This window comes from Paroedura picta, chromosome 1 (assembly GCF_049243985.1).
Source record: "Paroedura picta isolate Pp20150507F chromosome 1, Ppicta_v3.0, whole genome shotgun sequence".
Taxonomy (NCBI): Eukaryota; Metazoa; Chordata; class Lepidosauria; order Squamata; family Gekkonidae; genus Paroedura; species Paroedura picta.
The window spans coordinates 79,397,009-79,416,574 of NC_135369.1; the positions used below are offsets into that span (position 1 = coordinate 79,397,009).

At 46.4% G+C, this 19,566-nt stretch overlaps 1 protein-coding gene across 1 annotated transcript in view; it reads right to left on the reverse strand.

Moving 5' to 3' along the window:
* Positions 1-238: 238 nt before the first annotated feature.
* DRC8 (dynein regulatory complex subunit 8) overlaps positions 239-19,566 on the reverse strand; it is a 38,971-nt gene continuing 19,643 nt past the window's right edge. Inside the window, exons 3-7 of the mRNA XM_077344383.1 lie at positions 14,861-14,933; positions 3,446-3,525; positions 1,324-1,366; positions 1,164-1,230; positions 239-472 (exon numbers count right to left, since the gene is read on the reverse strand). Of these exons, the coding sequence (XP_077200498.1) occupies positions 357-472; positions 1,164-1,230; positions 1,324-1,366; positions 3,446-3,525; positions 14,861-14,933 (379 nt within the window). The 3' untranslated portion in view covers positions 239-356. The remainder of the gene's footprint in view (positions 473-1,163; positions 1,231-1,323; positions 1,367-3,445; positions 3,526-14,860; positions 14,934-19,566) is intronic.

A 19,566-nucleotide genomic window follows, 5' to 3' on the forward strand; every position in this document is an offset into this window, starting at 1 on the left:
AAGTTAAAAATGTTAGCTATATCATCACATATTTGTTTTTGCTGATATAAGAGTTTATTAAATCATTATTAATTTATTTTGTCCCCAAGGCTAAAGTTTTTCTACATTTATCATTTGAATTCTATATATCTCGTTATCCCTTTATCAATTTCTTTTCTGTAGAGATTCACAATTTTAACAACCACCTTTTAAAAATTGTTCATTTACTAAGTAAAAAAGGACAATATTTCCACAGAAATTATTTCAACATTAGTCTTTAAGTTGGATTCTGCAGCAATCTCAGCAAATACAACTTCAGTGAAAATTAGTTTACATGTCAAAAGTAGATTTGGACCCATGAATTACAGAAGAAGTGCTTAATTTTCATCCACAACCATCATTGAAATATAATCTTTGTAGCGCACAGTATTTGTTTCTGGATCTACAGCAGCAGAGAGCATTTCCTCCATTTCTTCCTGTGTAAAAGGTTCACCTGCAACAGAAAGAATATTTATAGTGTTGCTCAATTTCCTACTGTTTAATCTTCCAACTCAGATTCATTTTTTCTTTGCTCATTCCTTACATCATTTTTATCATTATTTGATATCTGCTCCATACAACAACAAGATGTACCTATACCATTTTTATAATACCTGTAAGTATAATATAAATAGCAAATATGGGTTTTCTACCACAAAAGTCTGAATCAATCCTAGGGTTACTGTTTTATTAATCTATCTGTATTGTAAATGATAACATGCTGGAAACTGCCCCAAGCCAGTAACTCTGGGGGGTTATTTATACAAATAAGTAATGAAGTATTTCCTCTTTTTTCTTCCAGGTTTCCATATATGATTAATGAGGAATTCTGATGTTTGAAAGTGCTCCTGTTATTATATTTCAGGTTTAAATGAAACACATCATACCTGAAGTTTTTTCTGAATACTTCCCAAGTCCATTGCAAACAAAGGAAACGTGCAAATCACATGCAGGAGAGTGCATGATTTATATTAGTACAATTAAGGTCAAAAAGAATCATAAAGTGATTTAAAACATTTTGTTTCATACTTTCATAGTCTCTAGCTGATAATCCCTAGTGTCCATATCTTGCCACACAGGGTGCTCATGGTACCATACTAAAATCAATCCCAAATGTAAAGCTAATTTTAATGAAGACCTTTTACCTTCTTCAGTCATATATTTTACCAGCTCCTCTTTAGTAAGATGTCCGCATTTATTTTGATCTAAAACCTAAAAATAAGAGAATGGAGATTATCATTCCTATTGCCTCAAGATTTACCAAATATTTCCCCTCCTAAATAGATTTTCGTTCTTGGTACAGACCTCAAATGCACGTAAGAGAATATCTTCTGGAATTGGTCGGTATCTGAAATAAGTAAATAAATCAATAAATAAGTAAATAAATGATATAACTGTGACAGGCAACTTTGGAAAATGGGCTCTCCCTACCCCCATCCCGTTTGGGCTGGTATAACTATCTATAGCTTCAGTGTAACATCAAGGTGAGAAATGTTATTTTAGTGCCTACAATGTTATTTTAGTGCAGGGGTAGTCAAACTGCGGCCCTCCAGATGTCCATGGACTACAATTCTCCAGATGTCCATGGACTACAATTCCCATGGGAATTGTAGTCCATGGACATCTGGAAGGCCACAGTTTGACTACCCCTGTTTAGTGCCATATTTTTAAAAAGTTAGTGACTCAAGGTGTTATATCCCATCCTAAGATCCTGTGTTTGGATCTTTAAACAAGTTATAAAGCCCTAAGAAGGTACTACAGATGTACCCCATAGGGCTGTAGCACTGGAGAAGAAGTATTTCACTTTTCCTGCCCTCATTGTTTTCCTGACTGAAAACACATCCCTCCAGCTGTTTTAAGCCCTATAAGGAAAGAGAGCAAGCACAGATTCAGTTTCAATTGAGCCAGGTCCACAGTTTGGGCGAAGGCCATAGGCTTTCCTCAGGGCTGTAGCCTTGATTCATTTCAGGTCTTCCTGCAGTTTTTTTTTTTTTAGTTCCACATAACATGTTTGGATTTCTAGTCATAAAACTCTAACATCATGCATAATGTGACCCTAAACTTTCTGAAATGAGCTAGTCAATCATAATAGAAACAAACATGTTTGCACAACTCTACAATGAACATCTTATTTAGGGCAGCATGTGCAGTTTTTATACTCCATTCCAAAATAAGCCATGTGGAAAGGGAACTGTCAACTCTCTAGTCTTAATTAATCCAGGATTTACCAGATTTTGCCCCCAAATCTATTTTTCAGTACTAGGACTCAGCCCTGGAACATGTTGCATTTTGAACTGCAGTTGCCTAAACACTGAATAACAATGCTAGCCTGAACACACCCAAGATTAATTGTAGGCATTTGGCCGAGGACAGGCACAATCAATCAACAACATCAGCAGGGCTCCTGTCCCCCTCTCTCCCCCCCCGAAATCCATCAAACTCCTGGACCTGTTGTATTATTATTGTTTAATATTATACGTTTACTCTGTTATTATCAGTTAACAATGTTAATGTTATAGTTAGTTATATGTAATGTTCCTGTATAGTTTTCAGTTCTATGTAAACTGCCCTGAGCCTTCAGGGAGGGCGGTATATAAAGATGGATGGATGGATGGATGGATGGATGGATGGATGGATGGATGGATGGATGGATGAATGGATGGAGTGGTTAGAAATGACTCCCAAACTGATACTCATTTTTCAAAATAATAACACTAAAATAACTGCAATAATCCCAGGGGGATTTAGTCTCTGAGGATGAGCAAAAATTTGCTTGATGCCCAACTGAGGAGGGGTGATAGTCTTAGCCGAGCCTTCAGGGCATAGTGGTCTGACTATTGCACGACATTTGCCATGACCAGATCCACATTCAGACCTGCACCGAAAATGAGGTCCAGGGTGTGGCCTGTTAGGTGGGTGGGGCCAACAACAAATTACAAGAGCCCTAATGTCGCCATGGATGACACCAGGTTCAGCCCATCTCTAGAGGACAGCAGCTCAGCATGGTCATTAAAACCCCCAAGAACTAATCGTCTGGGGAAGTATAATGTCCAGCCCACCACCGCCTGCAGCAAAGCTGGCAGAGCATCTGGAGGTGCATTGAGCACACAGTACACCAGCCAGATGGTGTATCTACATCTATCTATCCATTAAAATCACATCGGAAAATTAATCATTACTTTTAAAATCTGTTCACCTCTGAATGACCATCTTAATTAAATTATCTGGAAAGACACATACAAGGAAGCTAATAGGGTAGAAGTATACTAGTATGTATCTATATATAATCTACTTTTTCTCTTCATTTATCAACTTTTTCATTTCATTTATCAAAACATTTTATCCATGCAACTATGAACAGATTGTAATTAAAACTAACCACATACACATTATTCATAATGCACAATTTAGTTTTTTTTCCTGCTACCTTCTTTCCATTAATACTCTAGTCATCATAGGAAGAAATTTTTCCAGACGAATAAACCCAGTTGGTTCTTCTTCTTCTACCTTAAAAACAAAGAATGTGACACACACAGGAAATGTGAGAACTCAAAATAAAACAAGCCAGTAATGACATGAAACAATAAAAGAAATGCAAAAATGCTGCCTGACTCAATGTACTGATGTTGCTAAATGTGCATCTGTTCCATTCCACAGAAACGGCTGACCCACATCCCTCTCCTTCCCCAGCAACACGGGCTCCATATATATTGCCTTGGGAAGAGATCTTACTTCTTCTGTTCAAAAGACCAAGTGAACCTTCGAGACTCTGCTTATAGAGTTTCAGCACACTTCTGGTTAGGGAGCTGATCATATGCTAGGGAAGAGATATGCCAGTATAATCCAGAGACATGCTGGTGTTGCCACAATGACAATGTCAATGTCATAGCTCTCTGTCAGAAGTTCTAGTAGAACAACCCTCCACAAGCATGGGAGGCAGCCAGCCTGGTGGTGTGGCAGGAGTGGACCTGACTCCCCCTTATAGGATCTTTCCTGTAGGCACATCAACTCAGAGCAGCCAGCACTGTGCCTTATAGATGCTCCTGTGAGAAGCAATGTCACTTCAAACCCTTCCTTCACTGGTCTCCAGTGCAAATCACCATCCCACTTCCCTCCCAGCCAGGGATGTAGGCCACATCCAGACAGCCATGGCAGATGGTAGTTGCCAGCGGACAGTTGCCAACCACAAGCCCGTAGGCCACCACCCTGAGCTGCATGCACAGCTGAGGCCACTTCCCCACAGGGTACTTCGGGCTCACTCAGTCAATCCTTGATTCCCTGGAAGACCCATCCCATGACAGGGAGAATGCAGAACGTAACCTTGAATAAACTATAAACCTTACTCCAAACACTTTAGTCTGAGCCCCACACAGCAATAGTATAAACAACACAGGCAATTAAATGAGGGGGAGGGGGTCTTGGGAAAACAATAGGCGCCTCAATTGGTCAGGGTATTGTGGCCAGGTGACACACCAAGGAACTTTGAGAGCCTAACTATGGCCACTTTATATCATTGAGGCTCATGGGTCAGCCACCACACAACAAACCATCAACAGCCACTAGGAGACTGCACATATCTCAAACATGAGCTATCTCATACATGAGCATTCAAACACTACCTCTCAAGACTGCCATCTTGTCCAGTTGAGCCTATATTGTATGCAGGACTGCCAGAATAGCCATGACCAACATGCTTGTGGGGAGGAATGGGGGCACAGAGAAATCATGGCCAGTCCTACCCCTGTGTCAGGCACAGGATATGATTGGCTGAATGTTTGGTGCAACATGGAACCATCTAACAGTCCATTCATGGATACTGAATGGGTCAGTGCATGCATGGGGCACACCTACCATCAATGGGAGAGACTGGGGAGGCACTGGGACCATCATGTCCTAGTCCAAGGCTGCCATGCCCTCCATGGATGGCTCAGATCTCACCTGAGAAGGAGCTGATTACAAGAGTGTCCTAGTCCTCTGGAACAAGATCCCTGGGTCCCTCTGGCTCCAGCAAGCTGCAGAAGTTACGGATCACCTGTAAGCCCTTAGTCCTCTCTGTTGGAGAATGTGCCGCTGTACAGGATAGTGGTGGAACATGCCACTGTGGCCCTGTCTCCTGGGTCAACTCCATGACTGCTCACTAATGTGCTTTCTGGTGCATGGTGGCAAAGTAGGTTTCTACCACAGGTCATGGTACATGGACAGAGCTGTAGACCTTGAAGCAGAGGAACAACTGTGGCCCAGATCAGTGGCGCGTACTTGCTCTCATGACTCAGGACATTCCCTACAAGCAGGTGGTGTCTAGTACTGAGGCTGTGCTGCATGTGATTCTATCATATGTTGCAGGTGTCAACAACATTGAAGTCCTGCTCAATGGTTATATGGGCTTTCAGCCATGCAACATCCACATTGCCCACTCAATCCTGCTTTCTTCCCTGCAGGTGACTAACTGTGGAGAAGCCAGTGACTTACTACTGGGTGCCAGGGCTGATGAGGTAGCTGATCCACATAGCAGCATGTAGATTTCAGGTATCAATGATATTGCAAGCCCATTGACCCCTCTGTGAGCTCCCCAAAAAGTTATACCCCTGCCACCTGTTTTGTGGCTACAAGGTAAGGGCAGATGGAAGTCAACAATAGGTTAACCACTCCTATAATGGCAATGGCAGGAATGAATGAGGATGATGGTGAGGAAGCCATGGGAAGGGGGCAGGGTCACGGGCCCTGCCAATGATGTGTTGCTTTCTGTTGACCTCTTGGGTCCATCACCCTGACGTTCTCTGCTGGCGTTAAGAATCTTTGCATCCTCACTACTTTGAGAGGAGCTATAGAAGGGGCACCCGGGTGACCAGGTGTGGATGAAGCATCCCTGACTTCATGGATGGGGGGGCAAGGGAGTGGTGAACCCTGGATTGTCTCCTTATGCTGCAGCTTGCAAGGTCCCTAGTGGGGCTGGGGATTCAGAACAGTTGCCTAATCTTCAGGTGTGCCGTTCACATGCAGGACAACACATTCTCCTACCTTCTAATCCATGTAGACAGCCATTAACATGAAATGGCTGAAGATCAGTCATGAGTAGAGAGATGTTTAGGCCTGAGGTCAACAGTGCTTGGACAGTGCTGTGGCAGCTCAAGAGTTGACTTTGGGGCACCTTATGCAGCTGGTGGCTGTTGCCGGAGACAGGGATGATCAGCAGGTGCACACTAAGAAGCTGGTCAAGGATGTGTAAATGCCTGTGCAAGAGATACAGGAGGGTTCTGCGGCAACACCATGGTGTCGACCTCCTTCCTCACCTCTCTAGTAGTGGGGGTTGGGTGGTGGTTTTTCCACCATGCTGGGATTTTTATGTCTTTTAATGGGGGTTTTAATGGGGTTTTATGAGACCTTGTAACCCGCCAGAAGCCAGCTTTGGAAGTGGCAGGGAATAAATCGAAACATAAATAAATTAAATAAATAAATGGTGAAGATAGACCATGAATAGAAGATGTTAGAAGCCTTTGTATCAAAGAGTTAGAGCCTGACTGTAGCTTGGTCCTAGTTGTGGCTTGGTCCTATTTGTCTTTTGATTTAAAAAAGCAGTTTGGGCTTTCCATAGAGCCAAATCTGGAACACGTAGCTGTGCTTTACAGCCTTTATCTAGCAATCATGTTATATTTGCATCATTAAAAGGTAAATTTGTTTTTTATATACAAGCTTCTCTACGTTATACCTGTATATACTAAATACTTGTCAGAATGCTTATTAGAGAGTTGCACTAGGACCAGGGCGACCAAAATTCAAATGCCTCCACATCCATGAAGATCACTAGGCTACACGGGGTCAGTCACTCTCTCTCTTTCTTTCACCTTCACCTGCCTCACTGGAGGTTGTAAGGATAAGGTCATGGAAGAATGATATATGTTATGTACAGCTTCTTGGAAGGGTGGGATAACGTCAGCTACCACCACAATGGACCACTAACCATTGGAAAATAAAAGGGTGCTTTGCTGTATCTTAAACTGATCTTAACTAGTTAGCTGAGGGCTCCATTAACTATACAGAAAATACCTACAGTTCAAAAAGTCTATACTGACTACTTATCCAGTTTATTCATTCTCATGGTATTTCCAACACCTTCATAAGTCAAGCAGGAGTGGACAGGTTTATTAACTCAACATTGTCCTCTAGTGGCAACTGTTAATTTATGTAAAATCAAACAGTTATTATAGAAAGGGTTTCATTGCAAAGGGGAAGTTGCATTTCTAAGGTTACAATCCTATGTACATTTGCCTGGGCAGTAGCCTCACCATGAAAATTTCTCATGTGAATATTTCCTGGAAGATGCTATTTATTGAAGGGGACCTCACACGTTTTTATAAAACTGATTAGGTACAGTCACTTCAACTACAGGAATGATTTCTCACTTTTGTTGTTAAGTGTGAAGTCGTGTCCGACCCATCGTGAACCCATGGACAATGATCCTCCAGGTCTTCCTGTCCTCTACCATTCCCCAGAGTCCATTTAAGTTTGCACTGACTGCTTCAGTGACTCCATCCAGCCACCTCATTCTCTGTCACCCCCTTCTTCTTTGGCCCTCAGTCGCTCCCAGCATTAAGCTCTTCTCCAGGGAGTCCTTCCTTCTCATGAGGTGGCCAAAGTATTTGAGTTTCATCTTCAGGATCTGGCCTTCTAAGGAGCAGTCCGGGCTGATCTCCTCTAGGACTGACCGGTTTGTACGCCTTGCAGTCCAAGGGACTCGCAAGAGTCTTTTCCAGCACCAGAGTTCAAAAGCATCAATTCTTTGACGCTCGGCATTCCTTATGGTCCAACTTTCGCAGCCATACATTGCAACTGGGATTTCTCACTACTTTGCCTTGCAGAGAATATGGCTGTTAGCAAAGGGGAAAATCTAGGCCAAAGGGACACACTTACCATTTACGCACTGGGAACTTCTCTGCCCCAGCTCCCGTGCAGGAGCACAAATCGGAGGCGGATAAGGCGTACCAGGCCAAATGCTCCCCCATGTGGGTGCACGAAGAGGTGGGGCAACCTGCCATGACTAAAACCCCAGCCTGCAGTATTTTTGTCCTCTTTTCCACCTATGACTAGAATGTGTCATGCACACACCACATGGAACTTTAATTTCCACTTCAAATCATGTAAATGTTTCAAATGTTTATATTTATTTATTTTTATTTATTTATTTATCATACTTATATACCGCCCTCCCCGGAGGCTCAGGGCGGTTTACATCATAACAGAGAACAATACATAAAACAGTCTGTAACATGTATAACTGATAACTAATAATTGTAACCAAAATAACAGCACAATATAACGGTATAACAATATAGTACTACAAACAGGTCCAGGGCTTATTGATGGGATTCTGAGGGGGGTGGTTTATTTATTGAATTCTGAGGGGGGGTGGGGGGGGAGCAGGGGCCCTTGGTCGCTGTTGATTATGTCTGGTCTCAGCCAAATGCCTGGTGGAGGAGCTCCTTTTTGCAGGCCCTGCGGAACTGTTTAAGCTCCGTCAGGGCCCTGATCTCTTCTGGGAGCTCGTTCCACCAGGTAGGGGCCAGAACAGAGAATGCTCTGGCCCTGGTCGAGACCAGACGGACTTCTTTAGGGCCAGGGATCCTTAGCTGGTTGGTGGTAGTAGAGCGCAGGGCTCTTTTGGGGGCATAGGCGGGGAGGCGGTCCCTCAGGTACACTGGGCCCTGACCGCGTATGGCCTTGAAGGTAATAACCAGAACCTTTAGTCTGATCCGGAATTCAACTGGTAACCATTGCAGCTGGTGGAGAATAGGCCGGATATGAGACCTCCACGGTGTTGCTGTGAGGATCCTGGCTGCTGCATTTTGAACCAGTTGTAGTTTCCGGGTCAGGGCTGAGGGCAGGCCTGCGTAGAGCGAGTTACAAAAGTCCAGTCTAGAGGTGACCGTCGCATGGATCACTGTGGCTAGATGTTCCGGGGCCAGGTAGGGCGCTAGTAGTTTGGCTTGGCGGAGATGGTAAAATGCCAGCCGCGCTACCTTTGTGATCTGGGCCTCCATTGTGAGGGAGGCGTCCAGAATCACGCCTAGGTTCCTGGCGGAGTAAGCCGTAGAGAGCTGCACGCCATCCAGGGTAGGCAGGCGCGCTTCCTCACATGGCCCCTTCCTACCCAGCCACAGGACCTCCGTCTTTGAAGGATTGAGCTTCAGACGACTCTGCTTGAGCCATCTCGTCACTGCTTCCAGGCAGCTGGCTAATGCTTCTGGGGGAGAGTCAGGGCGGCCATCCATCAGGAGGAAGAGCTGGGTGTCATCTGCATATTGGTGGCAACCCAGCCCAAACTTCCGTACCAGTTGTGCGAGAGGGCGCATGAAGATGTTAAATAGGATAGGAGAGAGGACCGCTCCTTGTGGGACTCCACAAGTAAGTTGCCGGCGGTCTGATGTTTTCTCTCCTATTGCAACCCTCTGTCCACGATCCTGAAGGAAGGAGATCAGCCATTGAAGGGCTGTCCCTTGTATTCCAGCATCGATGAGGCGGCGAGCTAGAAGCTCGTGATCGACTGTGTCGAACGCCGCTGAGAGGTCTAATAATATCAGCAGTGCCGACCCGCCTCGGTCCAACTGGCGACGGAGGTCGTCCGTCAGGGCGACTAGCGTTGTCTCTACCCCATGGCCAGGCCGGAAGCCAGACTGGGATGGGTCTAGGACCGAAGCTTCTTCCAGGTACTCCGTCAGTTGGTTTGCGACTGCCCTTTCTATCGTCTTGCCCAGAAATGCTAGGTGCGAGACGGGCCTGTAGTTGTTAGGCTCTTGTGGATTTAGAGATGTTTTTTTCAACAGTGGACGTACCACGGCCTCTTTCAAACCCTCCGGGAATTCTCCTGTTGTGAGAGATAGGTTGATTATCTCCCGGAGGGGGCCCTTTATTCTTATGCCGGCTGTTTTTAAGAGCCAGGATGGGCAAGGGTCTAGTGGGCATGTAGTTGGTCTTGTTGTCGCTAGTATCCTGTCCACTTCGGCCAGCGTGAGTCGTCTGAAGTTACTCATAGTTTTCTCCAAAGACGGCCAAGGGGCCTCTAGTTCACTTTTTGTATCTAAGGTTGGAGGGAGGTCATGGCGGAGTGTCGAGATTTTGTCTGCAAAATGGCTCGCAAATGCCTCACAGCTGATGTCCAATTGGCTACTGTTTTGTTGCCCTTCAATCAGGGCAGTGAGGGATCGAACTACCTTAAACAATTGAGCTGGGCGTGAGTCTGCAGATGCGATGGTAGCCGAGTAAAAATTGCGTTTTACTGACTTCACCGCCATCTCATAGGCTTTCATCTGCATTCTATAAGATGTTCTCGAGGCTTCGTCACGAGTCTTCCTCCAAACTCGCTCTAGCCGTCTCAGTTCCCGTTTCTTGTCGCGAAGCTCCTCGGTGTACCAGGGAGCTCGCTTGAGACGGAGCCGGAGAGGGCGTCGGGGAGCTATCTCATCAATGGCAGTCAGCAGTCTGTCATGCCAGTCACTGACCAGGCCATTGAGAGAAGTGCCGGGAGGCATTGGTTCCCGCAGAGCGTTCAGGAATCCTATTGGATCCATAAGTCTCCGCGGGCGAGCTAAAATTTGCTCGGCGCCCAACTGAGGAGGTGGTGGAAGCCTTAGCCGAGCCTTTAGAGCATAGTGGTCTGACCATGGCACAGCTGTTGTTGTGACCAGATCCACATCCAAACCTACGCCGAAAATAAGGTCCAGGGTGTGGCCTGCTTGATGGGTGGGGCCAACAACAAATTGCGAGAGCCCCAGTGTTGCCATGGTTGACACTAGGTCCTGTCCAGTTCTAGAGGACAGTAGCTCAGCATGGACGTTAAAGTCCCCCAGGACTAGTAGACTGGAGAACTGTAGCGTCCAGGCCGCCACCGCCTCTAGCAGGGCAGGCAGGGCATCTGGTGGTGCAGTGGGCGCGCGGTATACTAACCAGATGGCCACGCTCTCGGTTGATCCCCATCCGAGGCCAACACATTCAATGCCTGGTATTGACGGCGCAGGGAGGGCTCTAAAGGAGAAAGCCTCTCGGGTTAGGATTGCCACCCCTCCTCCCCGCCCCGCTGTCCGGGACTGGTGGAGGACAGAGAACCCAGCAGGGGCTAGGTCTTTGAGGGCAACTGTCTCCCCTTCCCTGGTCCAGGTTTCTGTCAAGCACGCCAGGTCCGCTCTTTGCTCTACAAAGTAGTTTTGCAGCGTAGAGGTTTTGTTGTTTATTGACCTGGCGTTGCACAGCACCAGTGTCAGAGGCGGGTTGTTTACCTTTGCCTCCACCCTAGTGTCACGAGGGATGGGGCGGAGTCTGGAGGGGGCCTGAGTATGTTTGGTTTTCGGCCCCCTTGGTTTGATGTACCTCCGCCATCCGCTGTCCCTGCCTTTGCCCCTTATTATTGGGATCCCTGACCCTATCAAGGCCCCTGCTTTTCCTCCTTCTTCAGATTTGTTAGGCATTGTGAGCTCTATGGACACTGTTGGTTCAATTCTTGGTTCAGTGGTTTGGCTGGGGTTGATTGTTAAACCCCGGTTCTGTCTTTGTGTGTGTGAGTTTGTGTATCTGTGGGAGGTTGGCCCTGATCGCTAATTACAGCCTCTCAGGGCTTCCCAGTTCCACTTGTGTAGTTATGTGTTGGGTGTAGGATGTGTATCGTTGTGGGAGCCTGGAGGGGTAGTCCCGATCGCCTATTGTGGCACCTCAGGGTTGCCCAATCCAGGGGTGTGTGGTGTATGAGTGATCTGTGTGTTATTTCATGTTGGGTTGGGACTGAGGTTTATGAATTGGGTGTGGTTCAGTTGGATGGTAGGGTTGTTTGGTAAGTGGGGGGCAAGTTATTGGGTTGGTTGGTAAGTTGGGCTAATTGGTTGATTGAGCTAATTTCCTCAGGCTGGGTTGGGTGTTCAATTGATGGTGATTGATTGTTTAATTGGTAGGATTGATTATTTGGGTGGTTTTGGGGTAGAATCAGTTGTTTGGGGTGGGGGTTAGTTATTTAATTGGTAGAATTAATTGTTTTGGGTGGGTTTGGGGTAGGTCAGTTGATGGTGTTTAATTGTGTTGGGTTTATTGTTTTGGCTGATTGGTGGGTGGATATGTTGATTTAATTTGGTATGGCTGGGTAGGGGGGTGGGGATAAGTCAGGTGTGGGTTGGTAGCTAGTGAAGGTTGGGCTATCTTTGACTCCCTCTTGATTCCTCCTCTTTTTTGATTTTGGAGTATTTCCTTTCTCCCTCTCCCCTCTCCTTTTCTTTATTTCAGTCCTTTCTCCTCTCACATTCTCTTTCCCTTCCCGTTTTTCTCTTCTTTCCCCCTCCCCTCCCCTCCCCTCCCCTTCCCCCCCTCCCCTTTTCTTTATTTCAGTCCTTTCTCTTCTCACTTTCTCCTTCCCTTCCTGTTTTTTTTCCTTCTTTCCCCCCTCCCCTTCCCCCCTCCCCTTTTCTTTATTTCAGTCCTTTCTCCTCTCACTTTCTCCTTCCCTTCCTGTTTTTTTTTCCTTCTTTCCGCCCTCCCCTTCTCCCCTCCCCCCTCCCCTTTTTCCCTTCTTTCCCCTTCCCCTCTTTTCTGTGCACATCACAATGTTGCTTCCTGATTTTTTCCCAGTTGTTGGTAGTTTGGTTGGTGTCTTGTCTTTCTTTCTCCCCCGCTCTCTTCCCCCTTACCCTCCCCCCCTCCGTTTTCTGTTTACAGTTTCCCCGCTTGGTTTTTCTTCCCGCCCGATTTGTTCCCGCCCAGTTTCTGGTAGTTTGTTTGGCGTCCCTTCCCCCTTCTTGGAACGGAGTTATCTCCGTTTGTGATCTTTTCCCTCTCTGTTTGATTTTCTTCCCGCTCAATTGTCCCGCTCAATTTTTCCCGCTTAATTTCTATTAGTTGTTTGATGCCCTTCCCCCTTCTGGGTACAAGTTATGCCCGTTTGTATTCTTCTCCCCCCCCTCGCAGAGTCTGTAGAAGCCCCGTGACAATCCCCCCCCTTTTTCTGGAATTGGTTAATTAAATTAATGTCCGATTGTTTGTGTCTTCCTCCTCCTCCTTATAGGGCCCTCCCCCCCCCCCGAGGGTTTGGTACTTCTCTTTCTTCCTTATTAGATTATGTTAGTGTTCCTTTCCTTCTTTTCCTCTCCTTTCCTTGTTCCCCGGCAGCTGCGGAAGGGACCCGCGGCGTTGAGATGTGGGCAGCTGCAGCAGAGTCTGGGGATGGTAGGTCGGCTGTGACCAGGGCCAGTCTTGTTCAGCGGTGGTCAGGAAGCGCGGGTCGATGGAGCGCGTGTGGGCGGCGGTCGGGAACGTGGTGCTCGAGAGCGCGAAAAGGTGGGCTCGGCGTGGTGATGGTGGGGCAGCTTCAGCAGTTAGACTCTGCTCAGGCGGCGGCTGCAGGTGGTGGGTGTGGGTCAGCAGCGGTGGAAGTTGTTGGGGTCCGGCTCTGCTCGGTGACGGTGGAGCGGCGTTGATCCGGCTCTGCTCCGGCGGTGGCTGCAGGTCCCGGCAGTGGGCGCGATGTAATGGCGGCGGACGAGGGTCCGATTTTGTTTGAGGGGCTGCGGACGGTCCCTTTGTAGCGGGCAGCTTTGTCTTTGGTGCTGACAGGTTGCTTTAGAGATCAGCTCCTTTTAGCTGCTTCCGCGAGCTCAGAGTTCCTCCGGCCGAGCTCCTTCAGCCGTGGTAGCCCGACCTAGCAGACAGTCACTGGTTTTTGCCCAACAGCCGCTGTTGGTTTCCCTCTGTTTTTGTTCTAGTTGATTTTCTTACCGTTTCCGTCTTTCTTCGTTGTCTCTTTGTCGTTCTTCTTGGTTGTTATTTTCTCTTTTTTCTATTTTGTGGGATTTCTGAAATCTTGTTCTGTTGCGTTCTGTTGCGTTCCTTAGAGGTTTCTGTGATTAATTTGGTGGGATTCTTTTTGTTCTCCTTTTCTTTTTTTTGTATGATCAATTTGGGTGTTTTTTGGTGGCTGTGTTTGGGCTGGGCCTGTTTAGTTGCGGGAGCAGTCTGATTTCATGACTGCTCCAGCCGCCCTCCCTGTGGAGCTGTTCAGAAACAGTTTACTGGTCATTCAAGATTACATGTTAATGTGAATCCTAGTAAGAATAATATTCTTACTTTGCCTAGCATTATTATTAATATATTTATGTTAGGTTCTCAAAGAACAGATACTGAGTTCCAGTGATTTTCCTGGGCCTATGGGAAAAAATAAAAACCTACTTTGTAATATTTCTTTGTTTTATGTCATCTAAGGCAGTGGTCCCCAACCTTTTTATCACCGGGGACCACTCAACGCTTGACAATTTTACTGAGGCCCGGGGGGGGAGGGGGGTAGTTTACTCCTCTACTCTCAACCACTGCCCTAACGCTCTCTGATCGCTATGGTAATGTTTAAACATCCCTTCAAAATAAGATACAGACACGCCACAACAATGAACATAAGGAACATTTTATTTTCATGGAAATTTTAACTCATGACAATGACAAATCAATGGGAACCCTGAGCTTGTTTCTCTGTAATGAGAAAGTCCCATCTGGGAGTGGTGGGAGACAATGACACCCGAAGTGTGTTGTAAAGGGCCGGGGGGGATGAAGTAAAGGGCCGGGGGGGGGGGAGAAGGCGTCCTTCGCGGCCCACCTCCAATTAGTTGACGGACCACATGTGGTCAGCAGCCCACAGGTTGGGGATCGCTAATCTAAGCCTCATTTTTCTTACTGAGATTCAAGGTGAATTACACACTAGAATAAATGCAATCAATTAGTGAAAATCCTATGCGCTATATTTTTAACTTCTGCTAATGTTTGGAGTGGGGGGAATCAACCTAGCATAGTTTAAAGGTTGATTGAAGAACTAAAAGATGCAAATTACCTCTGCAAGCATGTCATGTAGATCTCCCTCACTCGGACAACAACCTAGGGACCTAATAATTGTGCCAATCTCTCTGAAAGAGAAAGCATTTTCATTAATAAGTCTACAGTACAATATTATTCAACAACTTTTAAAAACGGGTAACATTTTCTATGGAGCCTTCAAGAATCTTTGCACGGGGGAAAATATATTGGTTTTCTGCTTTCACAATGAAAGCTCAAGGTGTGTTCATTGTATTGAAGTCAGAACATGTATCAGAATTGTATCAGAACATGTTAAAATATCATAACTGCTTCTCTGCTTCCCAACAAGCAAGGTTTTGTTAGTGCATAAATAGGTAGACAATGTTCCTTGATACTTTCCTATCTGACTTCACACCTGGTTCTGGAGTTGACAATACATTAGTTGTCCAAGGTACATGACACGTTATCTATAGATGGACAAGGAGTGCCTCTGTTGGTTCTGTAGACCTTGCAGCATACTTTAAAACAGATGGTCATGTTATCCTTGCTCATATAGGACACCAGACTGGAATAACAGGAATGACATGTCTTTTTTGTTGTTCACCAGGTCATAGCAAAGATTCAGCACGATCTGCTAAACGACCAGTGGTCTTACCTGTGAGGGGTCATTCTCCCCAGAGGTATAGGAAGACATCTTGGGTTGTTCCATTCTCCGGTTCAGGGAGGCAGGCTCACTTTTTCCCCCCTCCTTCTTCCTGAGTTCGAGACTTCCACCGCTAAATCACAGTATTCGCCCCTCAGATCATCACTCTAAACTTGAGTGAAAAATAGGAAAGGGAACAGAAAACAGTAAAAGGTGCTAACATGCCAACAGTAATAGAAAGAATAACAACTTGCAACTTATAGGGGGGGATGAAGATGTCTTCCTATACCTCTGGGGAGAATGACCCCTCACAGGTAAGACCACTGGTCATTCTCCCCCAGAGGCGGAAGACATCTTGGGACCTCCCCGAGCAGTGTCCCCAGGGTGGGAAGTTGCTCACGATGAGATGACCTCCTGTAGAACCGCTTGCCCAAAGACAGCGTCAGTGGAACCAAAACGGTCTATCTTGTAGTGCCTTGTAAAAGTGGAAACCAAAGACCAAGTGGCAGCTTTGCAGATTTCTTCCACTGGCACATGATTAAGAGATGCTGCTGTAGTTGCCGCACTGCGCACCGAGTGCGCCACTATTCCTTCTGGAACTTGGACTCTCGAGGCCTTGTAAGTTTCCACAATGAAGTCATTATAAGACACTTGCTGATTGAGGATTTGGACATCCTATTACCTTTGTTTGGATTTGTGATTGATATGGAGATCAGTTCTTTCTAAACTCGGCTGTCCTAATCAAAAATGCCTTCAGAACCCTCTGTATGTCTAAAGTATGCCAAATCCGTTCAAGAGGACGCTTTGGGTCAGGAAAAAAGGATGGTAAGTGAATCTCCCGAAGCCTATGAAAGCTAGAGTTGATCTTGGGCATGAAGGCTGGGTCCAGTTGAAGTGTGACCTTATCCCTAAGGAATGTGTACTGTTTTGGATTGGATGAGAGAGCCCCCAACTCTCCAACTCTTCTGGCCGAAGTAACTGCAACCAAGAATAAAACCTTCATCCTAAGAAGCATCAAGCTTATTTCAGCTATTGGTTCAAAGGGATGTTTAGTCAACGCATTGAGAACCAGGTTGAGTTTTCATGTAGGGAATCTATGACGTATCGGAGGCCCAAGCACTGAGGCTCCCTTCAGAAACTGGATTATGTGGGGATGATGTGATAACTTCTTCCCCGTAATTGTTGGGATGATGGTAGCTATCGCTGCCACCTGTCTCCTCAGCGTAGCTGCCTTGAGACCCTGGTCAGCTCCATCTGGTAGGAAGGCCAAAATATTACCTATGATTGGTGAATATAAGGGAACTTTCTTCCTTCTGCACCAGCCCCTGAAGATCCTTCATGTATACTCATAGATGCGGTTCATGGATGCCTTCCTCGCCTCCAACATGGTATCGGTCACCTTTGTGTCATATCCCTTCTTCACATAGTGCTGCCTTTCAGCCTCCAAGCGGCTAGGTGGTACTATCCAGGATCCGGATGCCAGATCAGACCTTGCTGCAACAGATCTGGCACCAAAGGTAGGTGAAAGGGATCGGTGATCGCAAAAAGATCCACTACTGGGACCCCGAATCTTTCCGTGATGCTCAGGAACACTGACCTCCTGAGTGACCGTTCTGTCTCTGAGAGAGGAGACCTGCTTAGCAAATCTGCTTGACAGTTCTCTACTCCCTGAATGTGCTCCGCCCGTAGAGATACCAGATGACATTCTGCAAAGCGAAGAACCTTCAGCGCCTCTTTGTGCATCTGGAAGGACTGAGAACCCCCTGGTGGTTTATATATGCACACGTGGCTATGTTGTCCGTCCTTATTAAGACGGCCTTGTTCAGCAGAGATAACTTCAACTTCGAGAGAGTTAAGAACCCTGCCCTCATCTCCAAAACATTTATGGGAAGATGACTCTCGTGGGGTGACCAATGCCCTTGAATCAGGTCGGTTCTGGATGTGGCGCCCCATCCGGTTAGGCTTGCATCTGTGTTGATTTCCTCTTCCTTCAGAAGAATAAACTTCTTTCCTTTGGAAAGATTGTCTGTTTGGGTCCACCAATGCAGACTGTCCCAAGCCCGAGAGGGCAACTGAAGCAGAATGTGCTTCTTGTGCATGATGCTCACGTGATAGGGACACAAGAAGGCTTATAGCTCCCTTGAATGAAGCCTGGCCCATTGGACCATGTCCAGGCAAGAGATGAATAGGCCCATCAGTCTTGCTAGAGTCATGAGTAGGGAACAGTCTTCCTTGATGACCTGTGTTGCTAGGTCCTGTATCTTCTGAATTCTCGTTTCTGTAGTGAAGAGTGCTCCTGCTTGCGTGTCTATCAGCACACCTAAATGTGAAGGTGATAGAGAGCTGGAAATTGACTATAAACCCACACTTCTGGAGGGTTTCTACCACCAGGTTGGTATTGGAGATTGCCGCCTCCTGTGATGGAGATCTTATCAACAGGTTGCCCAGGTATGGGAGCACATGCACCTTGAGGTTCCTCAGGAGGACTATGGGATTTATGAGGACCTTTGAGAATAATCGGGGAGTCAATGACAGACCGAAAGGTAATGCCCGGAACTGATAATGTTGGTCTTCTACACAAAACCTGAGAAATTGCTTGTGCGAGTGATTTATAGGCACATGGAGATAAACCTCTTGTAGATCTAACGAACTGAGGAACTCTCCCTGTTGGATGGCTTCCTTGATTGAGAGAAGGGTCTCCATTCGGAATTCACTTCAAGTCTAGTATTGCCCTCCAACCGTCGCTCTTTTTTGGAACTGTGAAGAAAATAGGTAGAGGCCTTTTCCTTGCTCATGATTTGGGACCTTTTCTATTGCCCTTATTTGCAACAAGTGGGCAATGGCTTTTAGTAACCTTAACCTTTTTTCTGGACGACTACTCAGCGGTGAGCGAAGGAAGAGTTCTGGTGGGGGACGTATGAACTCTATTGAATAGCCCTTTGAAGTTACTTCATTGGCCCAGTTGTCCTGGACATGAGTGGACCACACCTGTGCGAAACATTGTAGTCTGCCCCCCACCAGAATGTCGGCATAGTCAGTTCATGGACTGTTTAGGATCTCTGTCTTATCAAAGCGCTGGCCTTTGTAACCCTTCTAGCCAAACCCGTCCTGTAGGGTTGACATGATTGAGACCAGGCTTGCCTTCTATCCTGTCTGTTTTTAGGAAAGGATCCACTGGCCCAAAAGGAATAGTTCGAATAAGATCTGCGATCACTCTTCTCCTTTGAGTCAGTTAAGACCCTGTCTAGAGATTCTCTAAATAATTTCTCCCCATGAAATTGATAGGCAGTGACAATCGCCTCAGACCTGACATCTGCTTGCCATGCCCTAAGCCAAAGTACTCTACGCGCTGCAGAGGCAGAAGCTATGGTGTCGGTGTTAAAAATTGCTGCGTCCAGAGTAGCATCAGCGGCAAGTGACACTCCCTGCAGCATTCTATTGGCTCCCTCGAGAAGGCGCTTATCCTTCTCCCCAAAAAGTTGGACCATCTTCCTAGCCCACACTATAGTGGCTCTCATCACAATTGAAGACACTGAAGATGCTCTCAGCGCCATTGCTGCAGCCTGATGGGCCTTGCGTAGAGCAAAATCTGCTTTGTCCATGGGATCCTTCCCCATCTTCTGAGAGTACACCAGGTGCTTGTAAGGCCACTACGGCTGCAACCACGACTGGAACCTGCAAAAAACGTTCAGCGTAGTCAGGAAGTGCATACAACTTTTTATCATAAGATGGGAATTGTTTATTTGCCATAGGCTTGACCTAATCCCCCCCCCCCAAAAAAAAAAAAATCAGGAAAGGGAAATATTCTGAGAGAGTAATCCTCTGGTGGAAAAAACTCTGAATTCCCTAATGGTCTTTTTGGTCTGCTAGGCCCTTCCTCTGGGTCCTCCAGAGGGTTTGGCTTTAAAACAAGGGCAGCTAATGTCTTATCTAACAGGGAAGAATAATCTTCCAACTTAAAGAAACGTTTTGAAGGTTCTGGGAGTTCAAAATCAACCTCCAATTCTACAACAGTAAGAAAGGCCGCGTCCTTTCTAGGATTAGCATTAGAATCTGAATCAGAGGAGTGCTATGAGACCATGTCTTGGGGATAGCTCCTC